The sequence below is a fragment of the Aphidius gifuensis genome, linkage group LG5 (genome assembly GCF_014905175.1).
Source record: "Aphidius gifuensis isolate YNYX2018 linkage group LG5, ASM1490517v1, whole genome shotgun sequence".
Lineage (NCBI taxonomy): Eukaryota > Metazoa > Arthropoda > Insecta > Hymenoptera > Braconidae > Aphidius > Aphidius gifuensis.
The window spans coordinates 5,635,296-5,654,295 of NC_057792.1; the positions used below are offsets into that span (position 1 = coordinate 5,635,296).

The 19,000-nt window shown below is 27.2% G+C and overlaps 2 protein-coding genes across 2 annotated transcripts; one reads left to right on the forward strand and one right to left on the reverse strand.

Moving 5' to 3' along the window:
- Window positions 1-6,305: 6,305 nt before the first annotated feature.
- LOC122856272 lies at window positions 6,306-10,194 on the forward strand. Its single transcript, XM_044157967.1, has 12 exons — window positions 6,306-6,334; window positions 6,560-6,667; window positions 6,833-6,958; window positions 7,090-7,158; window positions 7,249-7,380; window positions 7,531-7,599; window positions 7,690-7,911; window positions 9,020-9,133; window positions 9,360-9,389; window positions 9,564-9,686; window positions 9,836-9,904; window positions 9,996-10,194. The coding sequence occupies exons 1-12, from the start codon at window positions 6,318-6,320 to the stop codon at window positions 10,192-10,194; spliced, it is 1,278 nt and encodes a 425-aa protein (XP_044013902.1). The 5' UTR covers window positions 6,306-6,317.
- Window positions 10,195-10,318: 124 nt separating this feature from the next.
- On the reverse strand, window positions 10,319-18,952 carry LOC122857234 (pre-mRNA-processing-splicing factor 8). The gene is made up of 5 exons (XM_044159301.1): window positions 18,821-18,952; window positions 17,523-18,362; window positions 16,910-17,248; window positions 10,780-16,640; window positions 10,319-10,682 (listed from the first exon to the last, which is right to left on the reverse strand). The coding sequence occupies exons 2-5, from the start codon at window positions 18,338-18,340 to the stop codon at window positions 10,525-10,527; spliced, it is 7,176 nt and encodes a 2,391-aa protein (XP_044015236.1). The 5' UTR covers window positions 18,341-18,362; window positions 18,821-18,952; the 3' UTR covers window positions 10,319-10,524.
- Between the last annotated feature and the right edge of the window lie 48 nt (window positions 18,953-19,000).

Genomic DNA, 19,000 nt, shown 5'->3' on the forward strand with positions numbered 1-19,000 from the left:
CACATTTATACAGAACAAGTTGGACACAAAAGCATCTTGCATCTTTGGATCCCACGAGAAATGTTACTTTTAATTTATGAAACTTAAAAGAGCAACAAATATATAAACATACAAAGTCTCTTCTTACACTATTACAATAAAACCAAGTGTTTATTTCACCTTTGGTAAAACTTGCTAAGCATACATAAAGTTTAAAAAAAAAAATCCATATACACACAACTTGTTGACAAATAAATGACAAAGTTTTCATCAGGTATTTGTAATTTTAAAAAATTCTATTGTACATAAACATTATTTAATTTATAATTAATTAAATAAACAATAAATATTTATTAAAAAATTAAAAAATATAGTTTAAATGAATTTTTAGATAAAGCGTTTGTCTTTTAATTAAATTTTTTTTTTTTCTTTGTATTTTGTTTAAATTTAAAACTATTGTATACATTAATTATTATTGTATATACAATCGTGACATTTACCAATTTTATATATGTATTATTTGTATTCATTAAATACCCTTATATACGTGTTTATTAACTGCAGTAACCGTAATTTCCATTTTCGCTATTTACCCCCCTCAACAAACTTAACTAGTTAAACATTGAATCACGCTGATTTAATATTTTACTTTTAAAACTTTATTTGTTGCTTAACTAAAGTTAACATTTTAATTTTATATTATATATATTTTTATGTTCTGACTCATGAGTATGTGTAAAAGTTATCAATTATTTACATATGAAAATTGAAATTTGAAAAAAAATTTGATTTCCGCCTGTGGATGATTTTTTTCTCTGAACTTTTATGAATAAAAAAATGGCTTTTTTTTTTTTTGAGAAACATATTTTTACTGATGGCTTTTCAATGCTATTTTGTAGAAATAAATTTCTCTAGATTTTTTTTTTATTATGTAATTGAGAGTTTATTAAAAAAAAAAAAAAAACAGACAAATTTTCATGTTTTTTTAATAGAATTTTCTTTTATTTTCCTGCTAATTGTTCTGGGCTAAATTTTAAAATAAATTTTAAGAATCTTGTATATATATTTTAATGTAAAATATTTTTCAAATATTTCTTTATTTTTGCTTTCAATGTGGGGACACAGATTTGCATCAATACTGTATGTGCATTATATTTTTCCATCACCGCCTTTCAATTTTTTTATTTTTATTTCCTTTTTATATGAAGAATAAAATATATATATACGCTTGAGGAAAAAAAAATCTAGAAAAAGAGTATGAGACTGACTGAAATTGAACGTAGTGGAAAAATAAAAAATTACAACTTTTACGTATGGCTTTTTGAAAAAAAAAAAAAATGTGAAAAATCGATTTTATTTTATATTAAAGTTCAAATGTCAATTGACAGTATGTTGACTTAAATGTCAATAAAAATTTTATTAAATTAAAAAAAAAAAAACAAGTCCCTTCAAAATAAATAAATATTAAAAAAACAAAGTTAAATTTTTCAATATTATTTAATGAAAATTAGTTAAATTGTTTGAAAAATAAAATTATATAATTTCTTTTTTTTTTCTTTCATACATATTTTTTTGTATCACAAGTTTAAATCGATTCGTTTTGTCGTGGTTGAACCGCTGTCCGGAAAAGCTATTTCCAACATTGAAAAGAATGAAAAAAAATAATAAGAAAAATAAAAAAAAAGATGGATCTTGAATTGGCAGGTGTCCGCAAGGTTGCACACCGTTGGTGCTTTCTGTGGCTTCATTTTATACCAGTCATCCTGGACCTCCTTTTTTTTTTTTCGCTCGTTTTACTACACGTTTTATATTATTCTTTATTTATTTTTTATTTCATTTCGATATGTGTATCTATGTGTTCCAACAGCAAAAACATCTGTATCGTCTTTTAGACAGTACAAGCCCACCTTCAGAAAATTTATATACTCTTTATATTTGTACCCCTAACGTGCCACAAAGTACATTCAAATTGAAAATTGACCGGGGGTGTATACTACGTACGTGCCTTCTAAACTTTTATTCAATTCACTTCAATATTCAATATAGCCTATATATTTGAAAATTTTAAGAAATTGCATTTTATATTTAAATTTATAAAAAATAAATCTTATACATGTGGAGAATTTTTTTTTTTTTAAATAAAATTTTAAAAAGATTTATTTATTATCATGGGAAAAAAATTAATGATTCATTATCCTTTGATAATAAAAATTAAAAAACAAAGTTACTATTGACACCAACCCGTCTACTCCAAATGTACCGCATAGTCTAAACAAGGGCATATTTAAAATATGCAGTATATTTGGAGCAGACGAGATAATGCCAATAGCCACTGTAGAAAAAAATAGAAGAAGTTTTATAACAAACATATAACCGAACTAGAAATAATAGTTCCAAACATTAAACTGCAACCTTATGCAATTTACCACAGCCCCATACATGTAAAATTTATATGACATTTTATAATAAATAGTAAATATATATTTAGTACACTAAATATATATTTACTAGTTATTATAAAATGTCATAGATGTATGGTCAAACAAAAAAAAGACTTGAGAAAAAGAAATTTTGAACCATTATGAAGAACAACTCGAAGAGTTGGAAAAAGATTTCCCCAATATAGACTTTAAAGAAAAAATCGAAAAAACTAGACAGCTCACAACCGAAAAATTATTAAATATAAAATTATGTCTGCTATACTATATTTAGTACTGCTTTGGGCAAACATGTTTATATGAAATGCTCTATTCTCGGTACCTCCACAAAAAAAATTACAATTAAAATATAATTTTATCATAAATAATCTATTGAATGAAATAATAATTTCAATAGTATGATACTTTCCAAAAACATACTTTATCAACAACTCATTCTTCATCATAATAAAATAATAATTTGTTAATAAAACAATTTAAAAATTTTCAAATCGTTTAAATCAATGGAGGAAAAAATCCCTGCGCAATTTCTCCATGAATATCTCCGTGAATATTTTTATTAAAAAAATTTATATCTCCGAAAATATTAATTACGTTGAAATGCGGAGTGATCCAGAAGATGTCCGGAGAAAATATGGAGAGATTTTATCCTGAATTTTTTATTTATTATTAATTTATATCAAATTTTTTATTGAAAATTAAATTATTTAAATTAATCATTGATATTTGATACAGAGAAACGATGACGTTTTAATAAATGTATTAATTATTCAAAATGTAAAGTAAAAATATTACAGTCAAAATTTTTTATTGTTGTACTTATAAAAAACTACAAACCAATTATCAAAATCATTACTATATTCACAGAAACACCATCTTCACAAGCTGAATCGTCATCTACTTTTAATGAATTTTTTCACAAAACTCATTTAACCTCGCAATAATCAGTTCATTTAGATATACAATTGATCTTAGCAGAACGATTAGTATATATCTTCCAATGCATGGATGATATATGAGTTATCTATAAAAACATACATATCTTCCATGCATTGGAAGATATAATAATCATTCCGCTGAGATCAATTATTGATAATGTGATATAGATTGAACAAATCGTTCATGAATTATTTCTTCATATTCCAACACTTCTTGCAGAAGGACGACAATAGTCGACAACTACCATAACGAAATTACTACCGTGCCTAATTAACATATACTTTTTGGTTCACATTATACTTAATGTATATTATTTCTTGTTAATTCATAAATTTTAATTTTTTTTTTTCTTTCATTTAGTATAGTATATATACTATAATATATTAAAGTACGGTAATTTCTATTATCAAACAAAAATTGTCTGAATAATTTAATTAATTACCAAAAAAAAATTAATAGTCAAGAAATAAAAAAAAATAGAGTAAATATTAGTGTTTTTTGATATCTTAAATACATATATGTAAATATAATCTACAAAAATTAATTGAAAATACAAACTCATTGATAACTGAATAATTTATCTACTTTTTTTTTTTCTTTTTTGATTTTCAAGTTTAAATTACTGTAAATATAAAAAAAAATTGCAGCAATAAGTACAACTTTGCCTCTATTCGGTGTATAATAGAGTCGGTAGTGTTTTGCGCTTTTATTTTTTTTTTATTTTTGCACTATATTCAAGATTTGAAAATAGTAGAAAATGAGCTGGACGATGTACTTCATGATAAAATTTCCTCTCTAAAATTTAGTCTGTAGTCTTCTTGCTGATCTGGGGGTCAATTCTCGACGTGGTAGGGCGAAAAAATTTTCCAACAACCCATAGTTGCCCATAGAAGGTAATATGGGTTGCAGGAAAATTTTTCTCTCGACCACGTCAAGAATTCACGCTCAGATATCTTTGTTGGAGGTGTAAACTAAGAAAATTTTTAAAGCAGCCTGCAATAGACATAAAAAACTTATCATGTCTTATTTAAATAAGTAAGTATAAATTACTTCAACTTTATTAAAATTGAATTGACAATAAATTTTTTTATTGTACTGAATTATTATATATATATTTTGTATCTATACATCTATATCAGAAAATGACAACTCATACCCGTTGCCGTGAATTTAGAATTGTTTAGAATTATAGACATGGAGACTAGATGACTAGATCACCTTAGATAGAGGTCTTCTAGTCTTCATGATTGTAGATAATTTACAAGTTGAACCAAAATTTATATGTAAGTAGGAATTATTTATGCACACAGAGAGGCCCAAAAGTAAGAATCAAATTATTTTTAATTCTAAATATTCATCAACTTGTAAAGGAGGGAGGAGGGCTTCACTTATTTAAGTTTCAAAAAAAAAACACCAAGTAATTACTTAAATTTATCACATAACTTAATGCCATTTTTTTCAATCCCATTAATGCAAAATTTATGATATTCGATAATACAAGTAGTAATATATACGTGAAATTAATGAAAATTTAATAGAGTTTCAGAAGGATCCTCATCATCTTCTAAGAAGAAAAAATATGTAGATTTTCGTACAAGTAAAAATATTACTGCACAAGATTATGTGGATGATCGAGACCGAGTAATGAGACTTTGGAACGAACATGTTAAAGAATACTTTCCCAATATGGAATCTGAAGTGGATGAGTTGATAAAACGAAGAGCTGAAAATAAGAACGAACCTACAATATATGAGAAAGTACTGTCCACATCCTCTAAAATGATAAAACCAGAATTGGTTAAAGTAACTCCTGATGCAATGAAAGTGCGGAAAATTAAAGATGCTCAGTAAGAAAAACATTATTTTTAATTTTAAATATCCATGAACTTAAAAAAGATTAGGGGGCTTTTGTTGAATTAAAAAAAAAACCACCAACAAATACTAGAATTTATAATAATATATATACGTGAATGTCAAATTAAAGAGATTTTTTAATAGATTTACAGTAATAGGAGAAAAAATATGGAAGGAGCCTAAATTAACTCGCTTTACTGAAGAAACATTGCCTAAACTTAAAAAACTTGCAAAAGACAGAGAAGCCCAAAAGTAAGAATCAAATTATATTATACAAACTTGATCACACAAAATTATAAAAGATATTTATAATTGTGTTTTTTTTTGTCTGTTACAGAGAAAAAGATTTCTTGGACGAAATCAATGAGGATGAATCTTTTAAAAAATATTATAAAGCACATTTATAAGAGTTCGAGAGAGAATTCTCCAACATCAGTCTCCAAGCAGATGCCTATATATTTATCAAAAAAACATCGAAAAAACCAAACATCTTCAAAAAAATTAATGTCTGCCATACTAAATTCAGTCACCATTTAGTACTGCTTGGGACAAACATGTTTAAATGAAATGTATCACATTATTTTTTTTCTTTCTTTCTTGGAATAAATAAACGTCTGAAAATTATATAAATTGAAGAAAAAAAAAATTTATAATACAAAAGGTTTTGTCTTTTTTTTGTTTTTTTAATTGATTAAAATTTAGATAAATTAAAATGTATTTTATTGAAAATCAAGTACAGGAAAAAAGTAATAATAATAGTAATAAAATTGTTACTATTTACAACACATTTTTTTCGTTTCAAATTAAGCATACATATCTTTACGATCAGCTCCAACACCATCACCACCATCTTCAAGATTTGAAAATAGTAAAAAATGAGCTGGACTATGTACTTCATGATAAAATTTCCTCTCTAGTTTTCTTGCTGATCTGTGGGTTAATTCTTGACGTGGTAGGGCGAAAAAATCCCCAACAACCCATAAGTTATATGGGTTGCAGGAGAATTTTTCTCTCGACCACGTCAAGAATTTACTCTCAGCTACCTTTGTTGGAGGAGTAAACTAAGAAAATTTCAAAGCAGACTGCAACAGACATAAAAAACTTATCATGTCTTTTTCAAGGGGGTAAGTGTAAATTATGTCAAGTTTATTAAAATTGAATTGACGATAAATTAGTATATTATAGTATTACCCGAGATGAAATAGTTGTAAATATATGGGTCCAACACACCCACCAAACTGTAGCTAAAATATACCCTAACTTTATAAAAATAACCTTAAATTCACTCTAAAAAGTGTGTACAAATAGCAGCATTCCATAAATGTCAAATTAAAGAGACTTTTTAATAGATTTGCAGTCAGCGAAGAAAGAAAATTGAGGAAACCTAAAGTGTATCACCTTTCTGAAGAAACATTGGCTGAATATAAAAAATCCATAGAAGACCAAGATGCCCAAAAGTAAGAATCGAATTATTTTTAATTCTAAATATTTATCAACTTGTAAAGAAGGGGGGAGGGACTTTAGGTATTCAAGTGTTTAAAAAAACACCAAATAATTACTTAAATTTATGACATTCTATACATATAAGTAATATATACGTCAAATTAAATAAATTTAAATAGAGTTTCAGAAGGATCCTCATCATCTCCTAAGAAAAATAAAAAAAATTTTTTTCTAAGATACAATATTAGTGTAAAATATATGAAGGAAAATCCAGCGCGAGTAATGAATCTTTTCGAAGAAGATGGGTAAGATTACTTTGATTATTTTTTAATTTTAAATATCCACCAACTTGTAAAGAGTAGAAGACTTTAATGATTTAAGTATTAAAACAAGAATCAATCCCAAATAACCTTATGCAATTTTTATATATATTTAGCAGACACAAAAGTGCAGTCAAGAAAATCAAAAAAGGAAAAACCAATGATGTGAAACGTCCACAAAGCCCGTAAGAATTACGTTATTTAATATTATACAAACTTGATCACACAAATATGTAAGATATTTATAATTGTTTTTTTTTTTTTTTGTCTGTTAGAAATCATTATGAAGCACGTCTCAAAGAGTTGGAAAAAGAATTCCCCAATATAAGTCTTAAAAGATACAATATTAGTGAAAAAGATATGAAAGAAAATCCAGGGCGAGTAATAAAACTTTTCGAAGAAGAATGGTAAGATTACTTTGATTATTTTTTAATTTTAAATATCCATTAACTTGTAAAGAATGGAAGACTTTACTGATTTAAGTGTTATTAAAACAACATTAATCCCAAATACTCAAATTTATCGAATAACCTTATGCAATTTTTATTTTTATTTAGCAAACACAAAAGTGCAGTTGAGAAAATCAAACAAGGGAAAATTAATGAAGTGAAACATTCACAAAACCCGTAAGAATTACGTTATTTAATATTATACAAACTTGATCACACAAAATTGTAAGATATTTATAATTGTTTTTTTTTTTTTGACTGTTACAGAAAAAAAGATTTCGTGGACGAATTTAATGAGAATGAAGCTGTTAGAAATAGTTATAAAGCACATCTCAAAGAGTCAGAAAAAGATTTCCCCAATATAAGTCTTCAAGCAGAAGCATATATATATAAAGAAAGCATTGAGAAAACTAGGGAACTCACACCCGAAGAATACTCAATATATTCCAAAAAAATGATGTCTGCTCTACAAATTGGGAATTCAATAAGGTCAATATTAATGAAGAGTAGGAAAGATCTTATTCCCTTGGCTAAATTATAACTTCGGTAAATTTCACTTTACATTCAGTCACTATTTAGTACTGCTTTGGACAAACATGTTTATTTGAAATGTATCACATTATTTTCTTTCTTTCTTGCTTTGAATAAATAAACGTCTGGAAAAAAAAAAATTTATAATACGACAAAAGGATTTTTTTTTGTTACCTTTACCTATTTTATTTAAAATAAAAAATAAAAATTAACTCTTGACGATATTTTTGAAGATATTGAATTATTATTATTTTTTTGTTTTTTAAATTGATTAAAAATTAAATAAATAAAAATGTATTTTATTGAAAATCAAGTACAGAAAAAAAAAATAATGATAATAAAATTGTTACTATTTACAACACATTTTTTTCGTTTCAAATTAAGGATACATGTCTTCACGATCAGCTCCATCACCATCACTAACATCTTCAAGATTTAAAAATAGTAAAAAATGAGGTGGACGATATACTTCATGATAAAATTCCTTTTCTAAAATTTAGTCTCTAGGCTTCTTGCTGATCTGGGGGTTGATCCTTGACGTGGTAGGGCGAAAAAATCCTCCAACAACTCATAGAAAGTTATATGGGTTGTAGGAGAATTTTTTCTCTCGACCACGTCAAGAATTCACGCTCAGCTACCTTTGTTGGAGGAGTAAACTAAGAAAATTTCAAAGCAGACTGCAACAGACATAAAAAACTTATCATGTCTTCTTCAAATGAGTAAGTATAAAATTACTTCAAGTTTATTAAAATTGAATTGACAATAAATTTTTTTATTGTACTGAATTATTATATATTATATCTTTACATCTATATCAGAGAATGACAACTCATACTTTTTGCCGTGAGTTTAGAATTGTTTAGAAATTTAGAATTGCAGGTAAATAATTGACACGTGACTTAAACGGGACTTTAGTGATTTTTAACACTAAAATTTACTTAAATTTATCACGTTTATCACATAATCTGATGCCATTTTTCACGACCTCATACATGTAAAATTTATGACATTTTATAACTAATTAAGTAATATAATTTATGTAAATAAATTGAAAGTCCTTCAATAGTGTTTCAGAAGGACCCTCCACATCTTCAGGAATGATAAAACAAGAATTAATTAAAGAAACTCTCGATGATGCTGTAAAAGATTCAATGAAAATGCTGAAAATTGAAGATGCACAGTAAGAAAAACATTATTTTTAATTTTAAATATCCATCAACTTAAAAAGGATTGGGGGGCTTTAGTTAAATTTCATAAAAACCACCAACAAATACTAGAATTTATAATAATTGTATATATACGTGAATGTCAAATTAAATTTTTAATAGATTTGCAGTAAAAGAAGAAAAAATATTGAAGGAGTCTGAAGTAATTCACATTTCTGAAAAAGCATTGGCTAAATCTAGAGAACTGATAGAAGCCAGAGAAACCCAAAAGTAAGAATCAAATTATTTTTAATTCTAAATATTCATTAACTTGTAAAGAAGAGGGGGGAAGGGGCTTCAGTTATTTAAGTATTTAAAAAAAAACACCAAATAATTACTTAAATTTATGACATTCTATAACATATAAGTAGTCTTATCTACGTCAAATTAAATAAATTTAAATAGAGTTTCAGAAGGACCCTCATCTTCTAAGAAAAATAAACAAAATTTTTATCAAAGATACAAAATTACTAGAAAAGATATAAAGGAAAATCCAGGGCGAGTGATAAAACTTTTTGAAGAAGATTGGTAAGATTACTTTGATTATTTTTTAATTTTAAATATCCATCAACTTGTAAAGAATGGGGAACTTTAATGATTTAAATATTTAAAAATTAAATCAATCACAAATACTAAAATTTATCGAATAACCTTATGCAATTTTTATATATATTTAGCAGACACATAAGAGCAGTCCACAGAATCAAATATGGAATAACCGATGATGTGAAACATCCACAAAGCCAGTAAGAATTACGTTATTTAATATTATACAAACTTGATCACACAAAATTGTAAGATATTTATAATTGTTTTTTTTTTTTTTGTCTGTTACAGAAAAAAAGATTTCTTGGACAAAATCGCTGAGGATGAAGCACAGCTCCAAGAGCTAGAAAAACAACTTTCCAATGTAAGTCTTCTAACAGAATCATCTTTGCATGAAGAAGAAATAGAAGAGAATCGGGAATTGACACCAGAACACTCTAGATTGCGAAAAAAAATTGTGTCAGCTATAGCACGTAAATGCACCTTTTAGTACTGATTTGGAACACTGTGTTTATATGAAATGTATCACATTATTTTATTTTTTTTTTTCGAATAAATAAACGTCTAAAAATATATAAATTAAAGGAAAAAAAAAAATGTATAACACAAAAAAGGTTTTTTCTTTTTTTTTTTGTTACCTTTATTTTATCTAGAATAAAAATTAAAATTAACTCTCAACGAGTTAATGAATTGAATTTTTTTTTAATTGATTAAAAATTAGATAAATCAAACTGTATTTTATTGAATATCAAGTACAGAAAAAAAAAAAAAATAATAATAAAATTGTTACTATTTACAACACATTTTTTTTCCTTTCAAATTAAGCATACATATCTTCACGATCAGCTCCAACACCATCACCACCATCCTCAAGATTTGAAAATAGTAGAAAATGAGCTGGACGATGTATTTCATGATAAAATTCCTTAGGATTAGCCAGTTGTAATTCGTACTTCATGGTTATCTGATGTCGAACACCTGTAAAATAAATGTTAAAAAAAGAAAAAATTAATTTTTATTATAAAAAATAAATAAATAAATAAATAAACAAAATAATAAAATATATAAAACTTACCCATGAAATTATAATTCCAAGAACCTTGACTTGGTGTCATGAAGAAACCAAGGAAACGATCAGACAATAACATTTGAACTTTTTCATAGTGACTTGGTAAATAACCCTTTGGATTATTACCACATTCAGGATTTTGTTTACCCCATTCAAAACCACTTGGTGTTAGTTTATATGCTGTTAATGAACATGAACCAGGTGTAAAACTACATGTTATAACAACAGTTTTTTCACCATCCCATACACTATTTTCAACCATAACTTTAGCATGTGCTGATATATCTTGTGGTGATAATTGTGGTAATTCATTTGGTTGTGTATGTATCCAACCAAGTGGTTCCATATCTTTGAGATATTCATGATTTGGTAATATACTTGGTAAAGTTACCTTTTGATGTGTACCCCATTGTGGTGGCATAACAATACAACGTATTTCTTTAACTTGTGGATTATCTGGTGGTGATATACCATATAAATAACCAGCAATTTGTGCACGTAAATCTGATATTGTTACAAATTTTTTTAATACATTTTTAGGTAATATATATGTATATCCAGTTTCTTTAATATCATCAGATGACACATAAATATGATTTGTACGTAAATGAAGATTTGTTGCTGATATTGCTCTAACACGCCATTCTGTTTTTGATGAAAATGATTGTGTTTCATAATTTGATGTTGTTGCTGTTATTATTTCATCACCATGTTTATTAACAGTACGTGTTGTTGTTGCTGTTAATTGTGATTGTTCTTTTGTTTGTTTTTCAATTTCAGCAATTTGTTGACGTTGTGCTGATGGTGCTGATATTTCCATACCCAATATAATATCACGTATTTCAGATTGTGTTAATGATGCAACATTAACATTATTTTTTTTACCATAATCAGCTAATATTAAATCTTTTAATTGTACTTCAACTTTAATCCATTCTTCATCAGTTAATGTTGGCCATATATGATGTGGTTCTGTTATTGTTGTTTTATCTGGTTTTAATACAACTTTTGTTCTTTCAGTATTAACATGTAATGCACGTAATATTAATATTAATCTTGAAAATGCTGTATATGATGATATTGTTTTTAACCAATCATCATAAAGATTAAATAATACCATTTGTGGTTCAGTTGCTTTTAATATTAAATCACCAAATTTTTCAACTTTTAAACATGCTTGAAATGGTAATTGTAATTCTGATCCTTTAATAACAATATTTGGAAAATCTAATAAATGTACTTCAAGTGGATCCAACATACCCTTTCTAGTAACAATAATTTGTTTTGGTTGTTCTTCAACTGGTAATGAACGAATTAATGCAGCAACTTCTTCAGCTGTTTTCCATTTAGCTAATTGACCAAGACGTTTTTGTCCAGCCCATACAGATGTATGAATAATTTTTAAAAATAATTGTCCAGTTCTTGGATTAAATATAAATATAGCACCATTTATTGGTTTTGTTGTTAAATTACCTTCAAATGTTTTATGTATTGTAACACGATATACATTTGTATCATCAACAAACCATATTATTTGATTTGAAAATAATTCACCATAATTTTGTGATGATAAATATGGTTCAGTTGGTTCAGATGAATATAATTGTAATGCTTTTCTAATTCTTTCACGTAATACATATAATGCTGGATTTGCTTTCATTATTTTAGCCATAGCTTGTCCAATAAGTGCTTTACAACCAGGGAACCAATGACCATATGCTGAATGTAAATTATATGCTAAATCAATTGCAATTAATAAACCAGTTGGTGATGGATATATTGACATATTATCAGTTGTATAATCTAAAAATTTTGCACGTGCATATCTTTCAATATCATGTGAATCATAATCACCCCAACGTAATTGTACATCAATCCAATATTTTTGTGTTGTTGTATTATCCATTGAATCTTTTGTATCAGCAAGTAATGATGGTCTTGATACTGTCCATTTATAGGCAGAAAATAATAATATATCAGCACATGAACTATTCATTTTATATGATTTACGTGGATGTATTGTTTCTTTTTGTACTGTTTCAATTTCTAATGCATCAAGTTCTTGATCAAATACTTGACATAAATCCATGACAATTGATTCATGTACTTTTTGCCATAAATGAGCACGAAATATTTGTATAAGTGATATTTTTAATGTTGGTATTTTACCATGCATAAATATACCAGTTAAATCAAGTTGTACTTGAAAACCAACATATACATTTGCACGATTTATTGTTGGTGACCACCATAATGTAAAACGACGATTTGGTATTTGATTTAAACCTGAACGTTGTGCATTTGTTAACTTTTTATATTTCATTGATTCTTCAAAACCAGATGCTTTTTCCCAGAATAAACCTTCCCATGTTGGAAAATATGTACCTTTAAATAATGTATGTTCAAGTATACCCTCAACACCACCAAGTGCTTGTATCATATCTGTTCTATAATTATTTAAATTCCATAATTTACCATCATGTCGTTGATGTGTCCACCAAAATGGATTTTGTTTTAATACTTGATATTGTTTAAATTCTGTACGTATTCTCCAACCTTTATCATATGCAAGTGTATGTCTATCTTTTTGAAATAATGTATTAATACGTGGTATACCACGATCCCAACTATCCTCTAAATCTTCAAGTGTTAATCTACGATTTTGTGCATTAGCTTCTTGTCTTTTTAATGCATATTCAGCCCATACACGTTGTGAATCAATAAATTCAGATTCCCATGGTTGTATATAACGATATAAATTTGGTATTAATTGATCTTCATCATGACTCATACCAGAACGAAAATGTGTTATACCAACATCTGTTTGTTTTGACCAACGTAAATCACTTTGTGGTATTAATACATGTCCCATTGATAACATACCTAAACCACCTAATTCTTTTGGTGTATAAAATACAACTGGTGGAAAACGTGATGGCATTTTTGAATTTAAACCAATTTTAATACGTGTTTGTATTTTATTTTCACATTTAACTAATAAATCAAGTAATTCTTGTGTATTAACAACAGCTTCACGAAAATATGTCATTAAACCAATTAATGCTGTATTCCATTTATTAACAATTTTAGTAAATGTTGTTGAACCAGATGCCATTAATATTTGTCTAACACGATTATGAAAACGATTAAGACTTTCATCATCAACACGTAAGAAACATTGTGCAGTACGTGCTTTTGTTATTTCATTTTGTAAATTCCATACACCATCTTTTGCTGTAAATTCTTCATGTGTTGTACGACATTTTGGTAATATTCTACATTCAAAACCACTCATATTAAATAATAAATTTGGATTATCTTTTGAATAAACAGATACAAAACTACAATCCCAATTAATTGTTGTTGTTGAACGTGGTAAACGATTTTTAATATCCCAAAAAACAGCTCTACCTAAATTAACATCATGTTTCATTAATCTCATTCTTGCATCACGTGGCCAACATTTTTTATTATTATAACCAACAATATTTTCATTATTTGGATCTGGATGTTCAGTTAAATATCTTTGTATAAGATCTCTAGCTTCTTCAGCATTAAAACGTAAAAATATATGTATTTTATCAACATAACGACAATAAAGACGTATTGGATGTGCACCCTCTGATGCTGTATCTTGAAATGTTAAAAAATCATTTGGCATTTGTGGTGGTCCAGCCATTTCACTAGCACGTGTTAAACCAAGTACTAATAAATCAAGTACAAGACCATAATATTGTGCAATAAATGATGCAAATTGTAAACCACGTATTATACCATATGAATTTGTATGATTCATATCTTTATAATTTATAATAACATTATTTTTAGCAGTCATATAATCAGCAATATTATGATCAACAATAAGTCTTAGTAATCTATTTAATAATGTTAAATCAATTTTTTCATATAATTTATCAAACTTTGATTCAAGTAATACATTACATTCACCCTCAGATACATCCCATACATCTTGTAAATTATTAATACCTTGACACCATTTATAAACAAGTAATGGTGGTGGTTCTGTATCTGATGGTTTAACCCATGGTGGAAATAAACGTCTTTTATCAGCTTCATACCATAAATATTGATCAAGATATGCATCTGTTATTTTTTCAAGTGGTTCAACATCATATACTGGTATTAAATGACTATATAAATCCATAAATTCAATACCAACTTCTTTAAATGCACGTTGTGTTAATAAATGACGTTTAATACGTGATAATGCCTCATGTGGATTATCATATGCTTGTTCAATTAAACCCAACTCTTCTCTTTGACTTTGATTAAGACGTGATTTAACTGAATATGCTTCTTTTAATCTTTCAAGTGCTAATATTAAAAGTTTTGTATCATGTTTATATGATAATGGTGGAAATGGTATTGGTGCAAATCTACGTGATTCAAGCCAATGTACTGTTGTTGTATATATTGCAACAGCTTCTTCTGGTGATATATATGGTCCATCTTTAAGATAATTATGTTGTCTTTCTTGTTCATTTTTTAAATATAAACGTGTTAATCTACCAAGATTTTTTTTACATACAGTTTTATCAACAGTTGCACCACGACGTATACGTTCACGATTATAATGTGCTGTATTTGTCCACCAATCAGCTTTCATTTTAACATAACGTAATATCATATTTTCAATTGGTATTGGTAAACCAGGTACTTTCCATGGTATATTTGCTTTCCAACATCTCCATGCTTCACTTAAATGTTGTAATATTGTTCTTGCTTTATTTTGTTTAATTCCTTCAGGCATCATATCAACAATATCATGCATAACAGATGCACGTAATTCTAAATCAAAATGTGATTCAACACGTTGTTTTGTAACTGTTTTAGCAACACCCTTTGAATGTCTACCTTCAAATTGACGTGATAATAAATTACCAAGCCATCTTTCAAGTAATGGTGTTATACCTCTCATAAAAAATAACCATACACGCCAACCAGGTGCCCAAAAACCACAACCAGGACCTTTACCAACTGGTCCAGTATTAAAACGATAATATATTAAATGTTTTAAATCTTTACACATACGTATTTGACGCATTAATTTATATTTATAACGATACATTCCAGTTAATTGTCCAACATGTGCAAATATATATTGTAAACCATCAGCAAGTTGAAATGCATCAACATTATTTAAACGATATTGTACATGTGAATCAATTATTAATTTTGTTAATCTTAATATTTCACGACATAAATGAAATGCATTACCAAAACGTGATTTTTTTCTTTCTTTTGTTGTTAATGTTTTGACTGGTTTTAAATTAAAATTATAATCTAAATGTAAATAATTTAAATTTTTACGATGTATCAAAAGATTTAACATATTATAACCTTGACGACATACTTGTAAACCAGCTTCAACCCAATCAATTGTTGTTGTTTGAAAGAATTTTGTTGATTTAAATGATCTAAATAGATAACGTTTTTTTTGTGGTTTTGGATGACGATGTTTCAATGCATTTAATACATAATATTTCAATAATTTTTGGTATGATACACGTACTTTAACTGGTTGTCCTGGTGGACAATGTTCTCTGTACCATGATTTAACAAGTGGTATATCAATTGCACGACGTGTACGACCTGAACGTGTATTAAATGGTCTTGGTGCCCATAATAATGCTATACCATTTGCTGTATTATCAGTATACAATGGTGTTTCTTGAAGAAATGGTTGTACTTCTTCATCTAATATAAAATCTTCATCATCTTCAACCATTGGTTCAACTGTTTTTAATGAATTACGATGTGATATTGGATTTATCAATGGATCAAAATAGAAAGCTGGTAAATCTGGATCTTCAGTTTTTATATAAACAACATTTGGTGCATGATACCTTGAAAAAAAAAAAACGAGGGTGTATCTCTATTAGTTTACGATTAAACCACGTATCAAAGAAGAAAAATTATTTATAATATAATATTCTATCAACTAGAATAAATTGTTGATAGTTTCAGCAGTTTTTCTCTTAATTTTACAAGAAATACGAATAACAACTATCATTATTATATCACATTGCTAGTAAGACTAGCAAAAAAACTAAATAACAAGTCTTAAAACATAAATGTGATGTTAAAAAATTAAAAAAATTGTTATACAACTTACCATGATAAATGAACAAAATGTGGCATATTATTGTAGAGATATGGAAATGCAATTCTGTACTCTGTTCTTATTGGTTGTCGTATAATAATTTTGTTGATATCATTAAATTCATTCCAATCTTCATCAGCAGTATTTGAATCTTTGACTAATGGTTCAAATTTTGGTCCACCAGGTATTGCCATATTAAGTGCTTTTGCAGTGAAAAATGATTTAGCATCAAATAGATAGAAAAAATTTTGATCAACAAGATCAGTTAACAATGGATTTGCCAAACGATAAAGAGTTGCCATTTGTGGTAAACTTAAATTCCATTTACGATATGTTGATCCATTGACATATCTAAAATTATAAAACATAAAAATCTAAATTAAAAAATAAATATAGTAATAAACAAGTGTTAATTATTTTCAATTTTTTTTTTAAAATCTTCAGATTAGCGTTTGTTCCAACCATGATGCTCTCGTCAGCCTTGTCAAAGACAAGCCACAATTACATCACAGAAGCCAAGCCACATGACACTTGGTTTCAGGACCCCTACGCGATTCATCATTTAATTATTATTATTAGTTAATTAAATCTAAATTATTTGTTAATAATAAAAAAAAAATCTTACTTTGTTCCAACAAGTGGTTTATGTTCATAAAACCAAGATGCAATACTTTGATCTTCATCTGAATTAAGTTCAATTTGTATAGCTTCAAGTGGTTCAACATCTAAAACATTATCAGCATAATCAAGTGGTGGTTCTTCATCATCAAATGGTGGAAATCTCATTCTTTTAAAATGACGTCTATCACGTTTTTCACGTCTCATCATAATCCACATTGTTCCCCATTGTGCAATATATACTGGCTCAACAACCCATGGTATTTCATTGACAAATGTTATTGCACCAGTAATATGATATAATACTTTAACATCACGTATTTGTTCCCATGGCATTGGCATATTTTCAAGTAATTTCATAACAGCATGTGGCATATATTTAAGTGCACCAAGATATACTCTTTTATCATGTCTATATTTACGACTACTCATATCACCATGATCACGTATTATTTTTCTAATATGTTCTGGTGGCATATCTTCTTTTTGTGCATCAACAAAACCAAATTTACGTTTTGATGCAAAACGTTTTGTTTGTAATTGATGCCATTTTTGTGATTTTTCTTGTAATTTATCTTCAGTTATTATTTCTGGTGGTTGTGGCATTTGTGGAAGTGGTGGAGCAACAGCACCACTGTTAACCATAGCTTGCATATGAGCATGATGTGCAACAGCTTGTGCTTGTGCTTGAGCTGCTGCATGAACTTGAGCCTGAGCTTGTGCTTGGGCTTGAGCTTGAGCAGCTGCTGCCAGCTGGGCTTGGGCCTGCTGCTGGGCAATAATTGTCCACGAATGCGGATCCAATAAATACGGTGGGAGAGACATCTTGTAATATTTATGTCACCACCTGGAAATAAAATTCAATAAAAATCAAATTAATTCAACATTTTTAGAGGTTATGGTTTATTTATTTTTTTAAACAAACAAATTTTACAATTATTACTAATTTTATTTTTAATTTATAATTTATTTAATAGATATATTTTTTATTTATATTGTAATCACTCAATTGACGTTTAAACAATAGTTAATTTATCATAAACTAAAAATTACAACAAACAAAAATAAAAAATTTTTTTTCATATTATTTTTCTATAAATAAAATACTGAATATTAAATATAAATTAAATTAATAATAATTGTAAATTATTTAAATAATAATTAATGTAATTTATTAGGTAAATTTTTTTTTTTTTAATCAAAAGTAAAATGGAGGATTGTGTATTGAGTTAAAAAAATGCCGGAAATTTGTAAATTAATATTAACTTATAAAATAATCACTAAAGATTTACTTTTTATGCTTACCTTGTTTATTATTTTTAGTACATAATAATATCTTGTTAATTATATGAACACTAACAGTCTAATATTAATAAATATTAATAATTAAAAAAAGTACTGCCGACGTTGACAAACGTTATTTATCGGCGTGGGTATGCTCCGTATTGCACAGTATTAAAAATGGCGTTAGACCGGTTGTTTTTA